The following is an 18094-nucleotide window of genomic DNA, read 5'->3' as shown; positions in this document are numbered from 1 at the left end:
AATCAACTTAGCTCATTAACTGAACTTCTTCATTCCACCACCATGTTTCCTTGTTACTAAAGCCTCTTCTTTTTGTTTCTCCCATAATTTTTCTTGCTGTTTCCCTGAGTGCTACCGATGCTCAGCCCCATTTCTCTTCCACGAGCAATTCTTCTTCCTTTATTTGCAATACCTGAGAAGTGGTGAAATCTTTTCGAATCTTTTAAGCACTTGTCACATCTAATTTCCACCACTTCGTTTGAACAGGAACATTTTGCCGCCTTCTTTCCCCTTTTCTTTCATGAAGATATCAGGGACTACAAAGCAGTGTTAGGCAGTTATATTCTCACCTGGTATTACTTTGCAGTTCTTTGCAACTTGTAGGTTTTGTCTCCTTCATAAGATGAAGTCGACCTGAGACCTTGCGGTGCTACTCTTATGTGTGATAAGGTATTCTTCTTTCTTCTTGTGGAAGGTATTCAGGGTAGCCAGATCATATGTTTCTGCCACTTGTATGTTCTCGCCTTCCTTATTTTTCTTTTCCAATCCATATCCTCCATGTATTCTTTCATATCCTGATCTTGATCGTCCTACATGTCCATTTAGATCTCCTGCTTGAACAAGCTTCTCATGTAATGAACAATTCTGCGAAGTACTATCTAGTTCCATCCAAAAGTCTTGCTTCGTCTCTTCATCACAACCCAACTTGCGAGGCATAGGTGCTGATTGTATTCAGGGTTTCTCCTTATTCTAGCACAAGCTTGACTATAATAATTCAGTCGTTTACCCAGTTTACGCCTACAAATTTCTTCTTCATATTCTTATCCAAGACAAATTCAACGCCATTCTTTCTGTTGTTGTTTCCCGTATATATAATTTTGTGTTCATTTCTACTTCCTTTGGTCTTGAACTCTTCATTTAGTCTCTTGGATATATGCTATGTTCATTTTTTCCCGGTAATTCATAGCAACTACCTGTTAAGGTTCCAGCGTTCTACCTTCCTATTCTGATATTCTACTGTTCTTTGACTCGCTTCTTTAGCCATTTACGTCCATTGATAAGGGGTAGCTCTTGCTCACTCACGACCTTAAGACAATCGGTCGCTTCCGGGATACGCCCTAGTCTTTTTCTCACTCACATTCCTTTCTAGATCCGTGTTTGATTTAGCAAAATGTATTTACAATTGGCTGCTTACCTCACGTCAACCCCCAACCTGGAGCACCAGGATTTTGTGCCAGGGGTTTGTCCCCTAATTTAAAAGTACTACTATTACTAAAATTTACTTGATTACTGTTAAAATTACCAAGAATTATTAAAAGATACATATCTGCTAAAAGATAATTACTAAAACTACTACTAATAACACTAACATATAATTACTAAAAGATACTACTACTACTACTAATAATAATAATAATAAATCTAAAAATAAAATAATTATGTATCATCTTCAAGCCCCTACCTCTTTCTTTTTATCTATTTCACTTTCTCCGTGCACATTCTTTATCGTAGAATCTAGGTTTTCTTTGTGAATAAAATAACACAATGTGGTGTTCAATTTTATCTGTAAATTTTGCAAAATTTGGTGTTATTAAACTTCAGCTGCACCCTTGTAGATACAACATGCAAGCACTAACCTAACATAATCTACTCTACTCTAACATCGCAGAATTTATACCCAACTTTACTAACCTAACATACCCTATCCTACCCTACACTATTTTACTCTACTCTACTGTACCCTAGCACACGTTGGTGCCCGTTTATCGCATAAAAAATTGTTTTCATGGTGCCTCAGTTTGCACGCAATTATTTGAGCATGCGCCAGAAAAATTAATGTCTAGAATGTCTTAGAGCAGTGGTTCTTAACCTAATTTCTATCAGGACCCTCTAATTCCTATCACGTCTTCTTGCTAGCGATCCTCTCGTAATTTCTGGTTTGTAATAAGCTTGTGTGGGATTTTTAATATACCGGTATTATAGGGAGCTAGCTTTAATGCGAGGCTGAGGAATTCAGAGTTGATTGGCAGGTTCCCCACCCCGTCGCCAAGAAACGGCCACTCGACGATCCTGGGCAGGGTTGCCAGTGCGTTGTCATAAAATTCAGCTAATACTCACTTAATTTAAAGAGTTTATGCAATTATGAAATCCCTATCGAAGATCTCTGTATACGTGGACACACGCAAATTAGGCCGTGATAACAAATGCTTCAGTTTTTTCTCCCTCGCTTCTTCGTCGCACTGCACTATGGCCTTCCTTATTACTTCTCTAGTTTCGCTGTGCATAGTTTGCCCTCTCTTACGCAGTGAAGCCATTGTCAAGCAACAAAACCGCAACCACAACAGTACACAACAAATAACCAACTCCACTAACTCTTCAGAATGACATTCGTGTGACAAATTTTTAACCCTGGCAACGCTGACATATAGAAGGAAGGTAAGGGAGTATTGCAAGAGTCAGGCAGAAAACTTGTTGAAATTTTCCCCCCTTTACCTCAGCCCCCGCTGGTAAACAAGCTAGCTCCCTATATTACCTAGTGAGGAACTTTCACGATATCCATCTATTTCTGCAATAGTAGAATCCATTTCTTGTATATAGTGGATACAGTAACTTCCCTAAAAGCGAATGGATTAAAACCAAATTTGGTCAGTTCATTCATATTACAAATATCAAATCCGATACGTCATACTGTTTCAAAATGGAGGCCGTTAAAAAATTTTAAAACTTCATAACTCCCTTAATGTTGTGTCATATGATAAGAAAATAAAGTTTATTTCTAATTTTGGTTTAAAACTTCGACAGTTGTTAAGAAAAAAGTTATTGAATATTTTAATTTTCGAGATGCCGCCACTTTCAGTTACTTCATATTGTTGTGAATTTGGTACATTGTTGTGTATGTGTTCAGTATCACCAAAAAGTGTTAAAATTGATTTTTCAACAACTCTGCACCTGTTAGTAATGTTTAGTAGACCTATTTTTTGTTGTTCTTAACAGTATATATAAAAATAAAAATATGCTTATCAGAACAAAATTCAAAATAATAATTAAACATATATTCTGGTAATAGATTCTATTTATACTTATATCTTCCGCCAGTGGCGTATTTACGATTTTGTTTCTGGGAGGGCTTTGCTAACTTTCGGGGGAGGGCTTTGCCTGAAAATGTGAAAATTATGCAAGATATTTCATATACTTTACAATAGTAAGTAAGATTTCGGGTGGGCTTAAACCCGGAAGCCTCCCTAAATACGCCACTGTCTTCCGTTTATCTTCGCGATCCCCCTAATGTTCGCGACCTCGAGGTTGAGATACCCTGTCCTAGAGAATCATTCAAAGGAAGAAAAGTGAAGTATTTCATTATTTTTTATTACTTTGACGAACTATTGTAAACCTGCACGATAGTAGCTATAATAATGCTAATAAAAACATCAATTAACAATAATGACAGAAGATAAACTAACACCGTTTATGTAACGTTTTACATGTTGCATACCTGCTAATGCTGTTAATATTATTTGAATATTTTTTATTTTTATTCGAATTTTAACAGCAGTAATATCTGCTTCAGCACCCCAAACATAATATTTTCAAATATCTTGATACTTTGGCCCATCCAAAACAGTTTGAGATCCATTAAACATTTTGAGGACCCACCACTCTGTGATGACTAACTGATAATCGCCAATCTGTAGTGTATAACAGAGGACTGTCGATTCAGGGTTTGTGCTCTCTTTTTTCCCCAGGATAATTTGCGGTCGATGATATCACGTGGAAGTATCGCCAAGAATGTTATAAAATAGAGGATCTGCCCATACCACAAAATCGTTTACGTTACAGCCATACGTAACATAAATGATTGGTGATTTTTCTTATCTGTGAAAGTTATTCTGGGTTACTCTTGTTTGTACACCCATACGTGTATCATGGAACCATTGTATAATATCAATCTGAAGCAACAACTTAAATAAAAATAAACGACAGACACACTACATGTCTACATATGAAGATTGCAATGTTTTGAGCTAACATATATGGCGGAAACGAGAGTAGCCAATCAGACGTGCTAATGCTAGGTTGTTTTTTGGCTTCATTTTGTTATAGTACGGAAGGTATAACGTCGTTAGCTTCCCGCGAAAAGTTTTTGGGGAGTGGCCAGCTTGGTTACTTGTGGCTTGCTGAGCGCAGTAGATGGTTGGTGGTGATTGGTTACCCTCTTACCACACCCCCAGTAACGAGCAGGTCCAAACGCGGGAAGTCAACGACGTTATACCTTCTGGAGTATAATAGGATGAAAATATATATGGGCTGTTCCTCTATTTTATAACATACTTGATTATCTCTAGGTGTCGTTCAGGATGAACAAGTGAAATACTGCATACGCAATTACGCTAGTTAGTATACTGTTTCAAGATGGGCAAACGTCCCTCCCTCCATATGACGTCACGGACAGGGAGCCAATCAGAACGCTATTGAAAAATAGTGCTTACATGTTAACTTCACTTGTAAAACATCAGTCGACTGAAATTCATCTCACGGTCCACATCAACTAAACGAAACGAAATATGAACGGGTCATAAATCAATAATATGTCTGGGTATCTCGCTTCACGAAGTTTGGTGCATTCCTAATATGTATTGATTTGAGCCATATTTCACCTTCGAGACCGTGTGGCCTAATGGATAAGGCGTCGGACTTCGGATCCGAAGATTGCAGGTTCGAATCCTGTCACGGTCGGTCAACACTTTTTTTTCTTAAATATCATCATTATGTGTATTCTACGGTGGAAGAACTATGGACCCTAATAGTTCTTATATTTAACGTTTCGGTCAGTCCTACCTGCGCACCGAAACTTACTTTATTCTATACAGTTGGGCGTTTTAAACACGGTACACGTATTGATAGTGGAAGAAAGTGTAGGTGACTTGGCTGAATAAAAGATATGGAATCTACTAGTTGTTATAACTGCTGATTGCAATAACCAAGTTATCATTTCCGATGCAAGCACATGTGTAACTTATGATGATATAGATATAACATTATTAATACATAGCTTTACGAAGTGTATGTGTTACCAGAAGAGATATTACTTTGTAGTGATACTGGCTTTAATAAGTTGGACATGAACAAGGGATATTTTGCCTAAAATAATAATTTATCCCGACTAGAAACACTGGCGTCGTTAGCTTTTTAAATCTGGGGGGAAGAGTTGGATGAATGAAAATCAAAATCCTCTTTCCGACAAAAGTTTTATATATACAAAGTAGTATATTTTCAAAAAAAATATATTTGACTAAAATCTGGGGGACGCGTCTCCCCCGACCCCTCCGCTAACGACGCCCGAGCTACAAATACTATCCAAAATCGCTGTATCATGGTTAGTAGCCAATAATCTTTGGAATATCGAAAACTAGAACATTCTTCACTGTCATCATGGGTGTCGATCTTAGGGAAGCCGAGGGAGGCTGGTGATCCTAGAGTTTCCTTCGGCACCCCAGGACCTGGATACATTTACTCGGATATCCAACAACGAAACATGCATACTGATGGCCCTTTCCCTCCCGAAAAAAAAAGAAGTTATACAGAAATCAACGTCACTGTTCACAGTTGAAGATTACATGGAATTGTTGATAAGATCAACATGGAAAACAAGACAACATGTGGAGGAATCTATAACATTTGCTAACTTTCTTACGGTGTTGTTGGTAAAGTAGAATAACATTATGGCTATGTGAAATTAGCATTGTTGTAAAGACATGTTTATGTATTCCAAATTAATGAAGTTTAAATTTTTTATAAAGCTGTTACGGACGTTCGGCTTTGAACCAAGAAGCTCAATCTTTAAGTTTTACGTCCCACGATTATGCCGGTTAGACTAAAGGAGACGGTGATGAGAGATGAGTGAAATGGTGGAATGAAGAAAGTGGGAGGAAATGGGAGAACCCGAGGAAACCCACGAGCACGGTGTTTGTCCACCACAAAGTACACACGGCGCGAGGTGGGATCGAACCAGGGACCCCAAGCACCGGAGGTGAACGCTCTGCCACTGAGCCACTGCGTATGGTGGGATATGAAAGGTGTGGTGTACTATGAGCTGCTGCAACCGGGTGAAACTATGAATGGAGAACGTTATCGACGACAATTAATGCGTTTGAAGCAAGCTCTGGCCAGAACACGACCAGAATGGGAGAACAGACATGATAAACTTATTGTTAAACATGATAACGCTCGCCCACATGTCGCAAAACCGGTCAAAACCTATTTAGAAAATGTCGGATGGGAAGTTTTACCCCACCCGCCGTATTCACCAGACGTTTCTCCTTCGGACTACTACTTGTTCGATTGCATGAACAACGATTTGATTGGACAGCGGTTTACTTCTTCAGAAGATATCGAAACATGGGTCTCTGACTGGATCGCTTCCAAGGATGAGGACTTCTTTCGCCACGGAATCCGTACATTGCCTGACAGATGGGCGAAAGTGGTGGCTAGCGATGGACAATATTTTTCTTAAGGTATTTATGTATTTTGTGTTTGTACTACAGCTTCAATGTGTGCGTACCAACCGCACGAATTAATTCCTAGACCAAATACATATACCTATAGCAGTATCAAATTTTGGTGGGACCCAGGGCTAAATTTTGGAAAGGGGTATCTAATTTTAAGATTAAAAGGTCTAGATCAAAATGTTTAGTAGGAAAAATCTTCATCCAGAACTAACCTCTCTAGGCATCTGGTTCCATTTTATGAGTATAAAATCGCGAAAATATTCAAATTTGGTAGAATTTTCTATTCTATACGATATATGGATTAATTGTCAGGTGTTTGAATATGAAGGTTCAAAGGTCAAAGTCAGTAATATATGTCTTTTAGACTAATTGGGGAATTTTAATAGGATCAATTAGTATCCTTAGACCAATATACCCTTGGAACAGGATATTGGAAGATAACTTTAATTCTCAGACATCATAAAGTCACCTAGCTTGTTTCAAATAACGAACATTTCCTCTTTGCTATATTCTGATTTGTGGGAGAAGCTATTTGATCAGATTTGTTAATTGCAATAATGGCAAATCATTCTCACTGAATGAGACAACAATGAGTTATGATTTCGAAATATTGTTAACAGTTTGAGCGATTTTTTAAATAACGCCCAGCGTTTAGTTGTTCAGTTCAATCCAATCAGCGTTTAATTGATGGACAACTTAATACAGTGTTGCCAGATTCCCTTTTAAAAAAAATCTAAACTGCTTCTATTCGTTTAGCGTTGTCCCGGGTCATGCTACTTTTCCATTTTTCTGGTTCGAGTCGATATACAGGGTTCCTACTACTAACATTCACCCCGCTTGGACAAGGGTAGAAGAAATTCTGCGGTGCTGATTAGAAACACCTTGCTTTAATTGAAATAGCTAGCGTATTCAGACAATCAGAAACTACAGCAGACCAAATTGCTGAAGCAGTTGTAAGATTCTTTTGTTACTTTGCGGTGGAGAGACAAAGACGCAGATACTGGACGATCTTCGCTGCCAACTATTTACAAACTCAAATGTTAGTGGCAAAATCTAAGTTTCACCTTGCTAGACCGTTACCTACGCGAAGCGGCGCCCGGTATGATGCATTTCACACTTACCATTAAGTCCAAACATGATAAGGAAGAGAAATGAATTCTTAGAATTACGGCTAGATGTTTAGGAAACAAAGGCTGACTCCAATTACAACAATACAACATGCAGCTTCATACTTTTGCTGCAAATTTTTTTTTTCTTACGCGTACACATGTAAGTAACGGTGTACCAAGGCATGCAGGAATAAAAGGGCTCAATTGAAGTACTCAGTTAATTGCAAGCATTGTTCTTAACGTGAGTCAAGCCCGTAGCCAGCCCAAAAATTTAGGGGGGCCGCTAGAAGTTAGGGGGGGCCCGATCCAATCATATTATACTTCATCACCATATTATAGTTCCTTTGCAAGCCTACCGTGAAATTTTATGGGGGGCATCCAAAATTAAGGGGGGGCCTCTTGCCCCCCCCCTGTGGATACGGGCCTGGCATGAGTATGAAGATTCTCTTGAGACTGATTTGAATGAAAATGACGCTGGGGATGAATATAATTTCTTAATCGATTCAATTTTATCTCAAGACGATGGCGGAGTCGAAAACTTTACTTCTGTTGTAGAAAGTCATGATGCGTCATTTGAAACCAGAAGATTGAAGTTGTATTTTTTAAAAAAAGAAAATCCGCATTATTTCTTCATAGAAAATGAAAAAAAAGTTGTGAAATAATCATAAAATCTAAAACTTGTTCATTTTTTAGTTTTCCCTGAATTAAGAAAATCACAATTTAGCATTTTCCCTTTCTATATTTCGGTACCTAAAACGTTTATTTAAACTAAAATATAACATGGAAAATTTAGGGAACTTGATGCTCAACAAAAAAAGTTCAGAATTATTGGTTTGACATACTATGAAGATAAACCCATACCTCAAAACTTGACTAATGTCAGAAACAATAGCTGTTTTCCAGGTTCCCCGGAGCTAGCACAAGATACTATGAAGGTGGAAAACGCAGCTTTTTTTTTTTTGTTTGTTTGTTATTAATTGGTAAGTGCACTATGTACAACATACCCAAAAGGAAATATTTAATGATTTTACACAAGATAAAATATGTATGCAGACTCTGAAATGTGTTGAAAATTATATATTATCTAAACACTTGAATGATTTTAGATGACGGAAGAGACTTTCAAAACCTTTGGTGACTCAATCTTCGTGTATCTATTTAAATCAGAAATCTACATTTGTTGTATTTTTTCTACAGTCATCAGATAGCAAAGAAAATAAACATTTATAAAATTCCTTGAACATTGTTCTTATAACTTGGCAATTAATTTGAATTGTGGGAAAATTTTTGATACAAGTTATGAGTGCTATCTCTTGAGTGTAATTGGTGTTGTTTTTGACTTTAAAACACTACCGTTCGAAGTTTCCCAAAAAATTATTTTTTTCTTTTTTGATTTTCTTTAATGAAGAGGTGACGGTATAAAGTAAAGTAGACAATGCAATTCATATAAAGTAGGAGTTTCCAAACTTTTTGGCATTAGAGTCACACTAATTTCTCCACTAAATCCCAAGGGCCAAGACAGCTAGCTCATAATACCAACATACTGTAGCACGAGTGCTATCTTGTGTGCAGCAGATGAATTACGCATAGCGTCAATTAGGCTTGGTTATTTGACAATGCAGAGCCATCTTGTAGCAAGTAGGAAAACTAGAGCATATTCTCGAAAAGATCTGTGTGATCGCTCGTCTCGAGGATTCGAGTACTTCCCAGTATTCTACGCATTGAGGATGTGGAGGTGGGGACAACCGAACCGAAAGTTGAAGACTTCCAAATTTTGACTTCAGAGTAACAAGGAGTTCGGAAAAGTGAAATATCGTGCGACTAATGCATTTTGTGACTATAGCTTCTTAGTGAAACTATAATCCGCCTTTATGCGAAGTCGTTTGGACGTATGATTAGCGTCATACTAAAGGTCTTGAAATTGCAGGAAACGTGTTAGTATAGTATAGCACTAATCACGTGTCAGAACTATTCTGCATAAGGTCAAATGTGTTTAATTCAGCCAATACTTTCTGTTTATTCAGAACCACGTCTTGTAGTGGTATTCATTATTGTGGATATTCGTATAAATATGAAAAACTAATGAAAGATAAATGGTGAGTGTAGAACATTCAATACTTCGTGATTGAGTCAAGTGCTAACAATATCTAAGCGCAAGGCAATGTGTGTTATTTACAATGAAACAATATCAGTCCTCAAATAATACAATATAAGACGCCATTATGAGAGTAAACATTCTCAGAATCACTGGCGCAAATTCCAAGGAAATGAGGGGGACATGTCCCCTCTAATGATTAGGCTAATCTTCAAACTTGGGGACTGTCCCCCCAATAATCCGATTTGAAATTTGGTTTTTGGGGGAAAAAATGTGATGAGTTGTGTAAGATTGCCACAAAGGAAAGTGAGATGAAATTGATGTCCCCCCAGAATAAGCCTCAAATCTGTCCGCCTCCCAATGTTCAAGAGAACTGTGCTAACTGCTCCTCCACAGGAACTTCTCAATTATTTTGAGCATCGCTTAATAATAATAATAATAATAATAATAATAATAATAATAATAATAATAATAATAATAATAATAATAATAATAATAATAATAATTGTGATCGTTATTTACGTCGTGGTTCGGAGTAAATTTTTATTTCTCATACCTTCCTCGTTTCTTAGTTATGTTTCCCAGTTACGCCATGACGTAAACGACCACTGCCCATGCCTACAGTTCCACTTACGATAACTGGGGGTATGGTAGGTGAAAATGTAAGCAACATAAGGTTTGTTGTTTAGCTACACGTATAAATAAAAATTAAGTATTAAACATGTAACAAATGATAAAGTCACTTTTCGATAAAAGAAATATAATGTTACTATAAGAGCACAAATATTACATGCTTTTATATTTACAATATATTCACCATTGACAATTTAACACTATTGACACGATGGTGGCGTGGCTTTAATAATAAATGACGATGTTAGTAAACTCACGTGTTTCTTCGGCTAGCCTGTTGAAGTTGCTCCCTCGTTGTCCCGCATTTGAGGATATGCGCTGTTTCTGAAGTTGAATTTCCCAGGTTAACTTCCAACCACTGCTTCTTCAATAAGAGTTCCAAATAGGAACTATGAGTTCTGTTCCATAGGGTCGTTATTGACGTACTGTTAAACAAGTGCACTTATATAAAAATCACTGTGAAAATGTACACTGTCACTTTCGTGTATATATCAAACTTTATACGCGTCACCACTTAGTAGCACTATAATTATAAACAGCCTGAATGCTGACTATAAAAGAAAAGGCGCGTTTACGCGCGGAGCGGCGTCGACGGGTTTCTCGTCGACCATACACGGGGCAACTGCCTGCTTTTTTCAATTTACTATTGCGTATATGTCCTCGAGGCTGAGAGCCTCCGGTGATGACGTATGATAACAAGTTCACACTCTTTGGCTGAAGAAGTGCGGCCATTTCAAATAATCAAATCAGCGTCGAGCAATGACAAGAAGTAAAGTGTTTTTGCGACTTTCCCGATCTTCCGGAATTAGAGAACGTTCACAAAGGAAATCACTGTCTCTGCAATATATGCCCATATATGGTTACGAAATCTGACGGAAGTCTACTAACACAGATGAAAAGGCATTCCAAAGCGATGACAAAAGAGTTTCTAGAACAGTTGGATCTATACGAGGGTTGGTTATTAAAATTCAGGATAGGTTTATTTTTCCTATATTTCTTTTAAATTCGACAAAAATGAGCTGTAGGACGGTGACAACCTATTGGGGCCCGAGCAGTGTCCAAGCAAATTGTTTCAATTTGTGAAGAGAACCCTGGCCGTTGAAGGGTTAACGGTCCATACTGGTATATCACTCAAGGGTTATTGCATTTTGGAACGTCCTGTATATAAGTCAACTGTCACTAAGAGTTCACCATAAAGACTCGATATATCGGAGTGTACTGTAGATAACGTACTTCACTAGTGTACTGAAGTGTTACTAAAAATCACTATATTATGGAACACACTGTATAGGAATCGAAGATCATTGGGGACTCACTGTGAAAATTCGGTATTGGGACTGCACTATATATATATTGCATTTGCATTCACCCTGTATGACAACAAGCCACCTTTGTTAAAGCCACCTATTGTGTTCTTTAAAGCCACCTTTAAGTCCGAATAAAGCCACTTTTAAGTTCTAATTAAGCCACCTTTTGTTTGGATAAAGCCACCTTTATGCCACCATTAGTAAATTGTTCATCATTAATTCGTTTGTTTATATTTTCAGTTTATAGTTCCTTTTAGTTGTTTATCTTTTAAGTATTAATTTTTCACCGTAATTAAATATACTTTAGCGTACTTTTCAATCATCTTTTACTAAACACATAATATACTTAAACATGTTAAACCAAACAAACATACAAATGAACATTAATATTGAAAATACTTAACTACTAAACAATAGTAAAATGTGTATACCGATTTCGAAAGTGTAGCCTAACAACGAAATAAACAATAATATCGGAATTCCTAATATGTAATTTGTGTAGTATAGTATGCGTATATATGCACCTTTTACAACAAACTTAATTAATACTCAAATTTTCTAAAGTAACATCAAAATGATTATATCAACTAATATATATTCTTAAATGCCAAATATTAATAATCCAAAAGAAATTTCAAAACAAGGTATACAAGTTTTCGTAAAATAGGTATACTATAATTCACATACTAATTATTCAAAATACTGTATTCTCGATTCACTAAAATCAAAAGTACTAAAAGAATGCAAAATCAAATATACTACCAAGTCTCAATAATCGTATTGCTCAAACAACAAACAAGAGATTCATCAAATTGTTTCAAATAAATTTGGATTCACATGTCAACTCACTTTTTTTTTTTTTTTTTAAATTATCAACTTTACTCACAGCAAACGTAAATTCTTATTTTCCTTATTTATCAATTGCAATAAGTATACGGGCGTCAATACTAGTGCACGGATCTCGTATAACATTGGCGAACATACGACTTTTGGCTGATACAATCATTTCCTAATCTCATTTTCAACAAGCATCTTACTGGCAAAGGCAAACTACAATTCCATTTTGCGGGCATTAAACACAAACACATATCGCATAATAAGAGGGATTTATAATCCACCTCTAAAACATTAAAGACTTAAAATAAACTCTCTCTACTTTTCTAGCATTCCCAAGCTAGGTATTCAAGGAGTGACGAGGAGCATATATCTCCGAACGTGAACCGCCCTTTAATGGCCTTTGGTTTCACGTTAAAATACGCATACAACAATAAATCCATTTAAGGATGCCGCTCTATACAGCCTTTGGCATCTCGAGAATAGCCCTAACTCACTCGTAATGCTCAATTGCCATTCGGTTGAAAGACGTATACAGCTCAAAATACTTTGCACACAATCATTTTGTTCGCTCGATGACCATTATCAATATCAACGTGACTATCAAATTTAAACTTAATTACCTCAACATACTATAAGCAATGGAATCTATCAGTTACTATTAAATCGTACAACAAACCAATTTCTTTCCATTATTATTATTATTATTTTTTCAAATTCCCAACTCTCAAAATTCTCAAATTCAATTTAAATTTTTGTTATAATCGTGTGAGTTTTATAGACAAGTGCTAATTCGAAACGATATTCTCTCCTTTCAAACTTTTGAACATAAAAATAATCGGATAAACAACAAAGTAAATCGTTAATTCTGATCATTCTATTCCAACGAACTGTGTAGCGAAAGCTTCAATTAACATTTTCCTCATATTGACAGATAAAAACTCTTAATAAAGTGAATTAAACCAAATTTTTTCACCTGTATGAATTATTTAACACAGAACGAAACTAACGATTAGGTATTCTCTCCTTTATGTGAGTCGTTGAGCAATCGATAAACTTGTAAAAACTGTGAAAACGAACTTCTCTTTTTTTTTAATATGTTTTCCACATCAAGATTACTTATTCATTTCTAAATATTTGTTTTCCAGAATAATACTTGAAATTATACGAATATATTATGTAAATGTGATACGATATATGAACAAAGTTCAAATTCTAGTTATATTTTCCCACTAAATATGCAAAATCTATTCGTAAACTAATAAAATTCAAAACTAAACAAAATTTGTCTATATACTAACATTTTTCACGTATTATAACGTAATGTGCAAAACAATTAACATGTTTATTTATATATTTGCATGACATCACCTAACTAGTAGACTTTCAAACATTTCATTATATACATGGGTTAAACGGCGGTTAAGCCTTTCGAAGCGCCATCCTGTGTACCATTCATTAACAACACAGGTTGTAAGTCATAACTTAAACAAAAATGTAGGTTAATGAGTTGATCCCGAAGATCAATGAGCGCTGACTTACGATTTTCTTACAGCTCGAAGTGTGCGGGATCGCCAACCTTCCCGACGATTTGGATAAAATCGCTTCTGCACGAAATCCTAGTCCCTCCCAGCTGAATGCTTCAAGCATTACAGCTATGTCATAATCGGGTAAATTGTTCCAACCCCAATTGGGCTGTCAGTATCTAGACCTAAAGAAGGTATTTTAAGAAAATAAACATATGAAAAGGACGAAAAGAATATCCTGGAGGGGGGGAAGTTCGATACTACAGCCCTGCATCTCAATATCATCAACCATTCAATAAGTATTAATTACTTTAGGCCCGCTCATACCTACAAAATTAGTAGGTTTACAAAGTATTTTATTAAAAAGCGCTAGCCGATCCGAAATGTGCGGCCTCCTGGCAAGAATGCACTTATCATTATCAGGATTATCGTCATATCCGGGATTAAGTCACAATCGAGAATAAATCATTACACTTGACCATATCACTTACGATCAGAATGTCATATTCGTTATTCAATTAATTTTACTTTAATAATTATTATTTACATTCCCTCAATTTGTAAAATATGCTCATTTCAAAATTTAAAACAATATTTATCGAATTTTGTCTAAAATCAAACCGATAATGTTGATGAATTCAAAGCTAATGATAAATTCAATTATCAAATTTCCATAATGTTTTATAACCTGTTCATTAAACATTAATACAGTTTAGCATCTGCTGTTACGTAATAAAGTTGATGTATTCTCATAACTTTAATTCTAAAAAACATTGCCTGAAATCCAAGTTAACATCTTAAGTTTTTATTTATTTACTTTAACTTGGCTGTAATAATTTATCAACAACAATTTTTGTGATGGACGTTTAATGGCAACTAACTGGGTTATGGGCACGTGTAGAACTGAGCTAGAATAATTCATATTGCGGTTGTCTTTAAAAAGACAATTTACACAACATAAGAGGGATAAATTCACCTCAAAACATGGGCGTTCTTTAGAAATATTTCCTACGCATTCACAACATCGCACATAAAGGGATATACATATCAACCTTATGGACTCATTTAATAGCATAAGCGCACAAAAATAGAGACTTCTTGCCTCCTCCAGCCCCCTTAGCTGGGAACTTAACAACAACGAGGGAAAAATCAACCTCGACAAACACAGATGCGGCCTTTCATTGCCCTTTGCATCGTGTACACTTCGCAATATATAATACATGGTCCTCAATATAAACGTCTGCCTCCCTATAGGCCTCATGCGCAATAATCGCCCTCTATGCGAATAATATCGCTAAAATCCTGAAACGCAACATCGGTGTCGCTCTTCAATTAGCCTTTGACACCGGCATTAACCCGCAACATAGAAACTACTTATTAGCTCCTTTTAATCCATTCTTGCCCAATTATAGTTCTTAAATTATAACTGGCCTGTTGCCTTGCATGTCTCAGTTACTTACTGCCACTATACGTCCTTTTTTTTCAGAACGTTTCAAACTGAACAAAACTAATTTCTAAAACATTTCACTAAGCTGAAACAAGTTTCTGATACAAACTTAAACAAATAACGAGAATACTTCAACATTGAATTCTTTACGATGCGAAAGTATTCATTTTTTTTTCATTTCCGAGAATTAATTTATTTTCAAAATTAAAACAACACTTATCAAATTTCGTTCAAATTTACCGACATTAATGAATTTCAAGGTTGATAATGCTTTTGATTATTCAGTTTCCATAATATTTTACGGCCAATATATATATATATATATATATATATATATATTGGCCGTAAAATATTATGGAAACTGAATAATCAAAAGCATTATATATATATATATATATATATATATATATATATATTCCCTTTTTATAAGCCAATTTTATCACAATTCCAATTTTACAATCCAAATTTATTATAGGTAATTGCTACCTAATTAAAATAAACACTTTACACGTCGATACCAAATTATATCGGTGATCATTGGTAGTGCAATTTTCACGAAACATTATTATAAATATACGTAATATTCCGTGAAAAGAGTACTACAGGAAGGAAAAAGGAGAAAAAATGGTTTATCAAAATCTAACCAAATACAATTTATCATTTCCTTAAAGTCAATAAAAAAAATGAATATCTAATAAAAACATAAAATTTTTAAGCGTCAAGTAACTATCTTGTTCTTAGATAAATATCCTTAAAATGTCACAAGCCGAAATGGAATTTAGAAGTGTGTGTGTCTAAAGGCCAAATTCACACACTAGCTGAGGCCCAACCGGACGCTACCCCGATTTCGTCACTGTAATTTTGAAATAAAATAGTGACGCCTCTAAGGTTTGAGTTATATTTTTCAACCTTTTGCCTCTTCTTAACTTGTAGAACAGTTTTTGTAATTAAATTGAATTCAGTTCAAAACTTCATTAGTGTCGTAACAAATACCCACTGACTTTACATAACAAACAAATTTATTAAATCCAGCATTATTTTCCATTACTTTCAAAACCATACTAAGTATTATTTAATTTTCAATGTTCCGACGCCGAACCAGTCTTATATTACAAGTTCAATATGCTTGTACACATGCTTTTAATGACAAAGTTGGATGAAAAGATTCATTAACCAAGGAACACATTTTTTTTAATTATCCAAAAAGCCAAATCTCATAATTAATTACGATATTCATAAATATTTCTCTAATTGCCTAACATTTCTCTAAATGCATAATGGTATGGGGACAGCTAAATGTTTATATAAACATAAAGGTGAGTAAATAAAAAAACTCAAAAGAAAATGGAATAGTAAAATTTTATTAATGGCATTTGGTTCCCAAAACTGGAAGCACCTGAAAAGAAATAAAACATACAAAACATAAACATTCTAACAAAATTCGATACAGAAATTCGATATCCAAAACGGGATAACCATAATTTTCAAAAGGTGATGGGGCATTATTAAAATTTTCAAAATCCGAAATCGCGATCTAAGTTAATTACCTATTTAAAGTTTCCAATGCTGTCCTTCCTCTGCTTTTCCCATTCATCTTTCATCTCCAAAAACTGTAACGAAACAATAAAACATGGCATCTAAATGAACGTACCTGGTTGTAGGCAAATACTGGTGGTTCCTTGGGACGGGCGCGTCGGTGACGGCGTGCACACACTTGAAGCTGAAAAACAAATTCCTAACTTTCGAGATTCGATGGGGAATAATTGAAATAAGAGAGTAATAATCTTTATCTTCATTCTCTATAAAAGCTTAAGTCTTATTCGGTATTTAGTTTCTCGTCTTTTCCGGGATTCAGTTCAAGTTCGGGCAAAGTTCGCGCTAAAATTTTAATTTTCCACCGATGTCGATTACACTTGTACGCCTGCAATTTTATGCGCTTACGAGTACTCTTCCAGTTAGTTTTTCTGATTCGCGGAACTTTTTCCCTTTCTACAACGTGTTTACCAAACTTCCACGCAATGACGCGTCTTCGTTTACGACGGTTGGATTTGCGATGCATCACGATGCATTGCACGAATTGCTCTTCGCGCTTGCGTTTCTTAAAATTTCTCTGGGTTGTTTTTAGAATTTGCATGATTAGTCCAAAATGAGCTCGCCTACAATTTGACTTTGATTCATATCTAGTTCGTCTGCGATTACGTTTAGTTTGTTTCGGATTACGCCTACTAGAGCACTTTTCATTTATTCTCAACTCGCTGTCTAGCATATGTTTGGCATTTGTTCGCTTGCATTGCGCGTACATTCTAAGATTAGGTTGACGAATATTATTGTTACCAAGAACGATCAGCTGTTTCGCCTTCCGACTACTTGCACAATCAAGTTTTTCCTTTCTACACATTTGCTGTGGTGGGACATTAATTTTAAAATTTGCATGCGCGAATGAATCAAATTTACTACGCTTATGACCCACTTGTCTAGCGCTACTTTTACATCTATGAACCTTGATTTTACTAGCTATACGCCGTGACATCCTTTTATTTCGAGCTAATATACTAGGGAAAATCGGCTGACCATTTCGTACTACCTTGTCTTTCCTTTGTGCCTTATTCTTACATTTCAATCTCTTCGCTAGTGTATACTTATTTTTTGGCCTACATT

The 18094-nt window shown here is 35.7% G+C and overlaps 1 protein-coding gene and 1 non-coding gene across 2 annotated transcripts; one reads left to right on the top strand and one right to left on the bottom strand.

Moving 5' to 3' along the window:
- Positions 1-375: 375 nt before the first annotated feature.
- LOC145671447 (uncharacterized) lies at positions 376-696 on the bottom strand. The gene has a single exon (XM_081740636.1). It carries the CDS (start codon positions 694-696, stop codon positions 376-378), a length of 321 nt encoding a protein of 106 aa, XP_081596762.1.
- Positions 697-4640: 3944 nt separating this feature from the next.
- On the top strand, positions 4641-4713 carry TRNAR-UCG (transfer RNA arginine (anticodon UCG)). Its single transcript has one exon. It is a non-coding gene; the product is annotated as a tRNA-Arg (tRNA).
- Positions 4714-18094: the final 13381 nt, after the last annotated feature.

Source organism: Thermobia domestica, chromosome 15 (assembly GCF_964235325.1).
Source record: "Thermobia domestica chromosome 15, izTheDome1.hap1.1, whole genome shotgun sequence".
Classification (NCBI taxonomy): domain Eukaryota; kingdom Metazoa; phylum Arthropoda; class Insecta; order Zygentoma; family Lepismatidae; genus Thermobia; species Thermobia domestica.
Note: the sequence above shows the minus strand (reverse complement) of the source record. Positions and strands in the feature narration are given on the sequence as shown.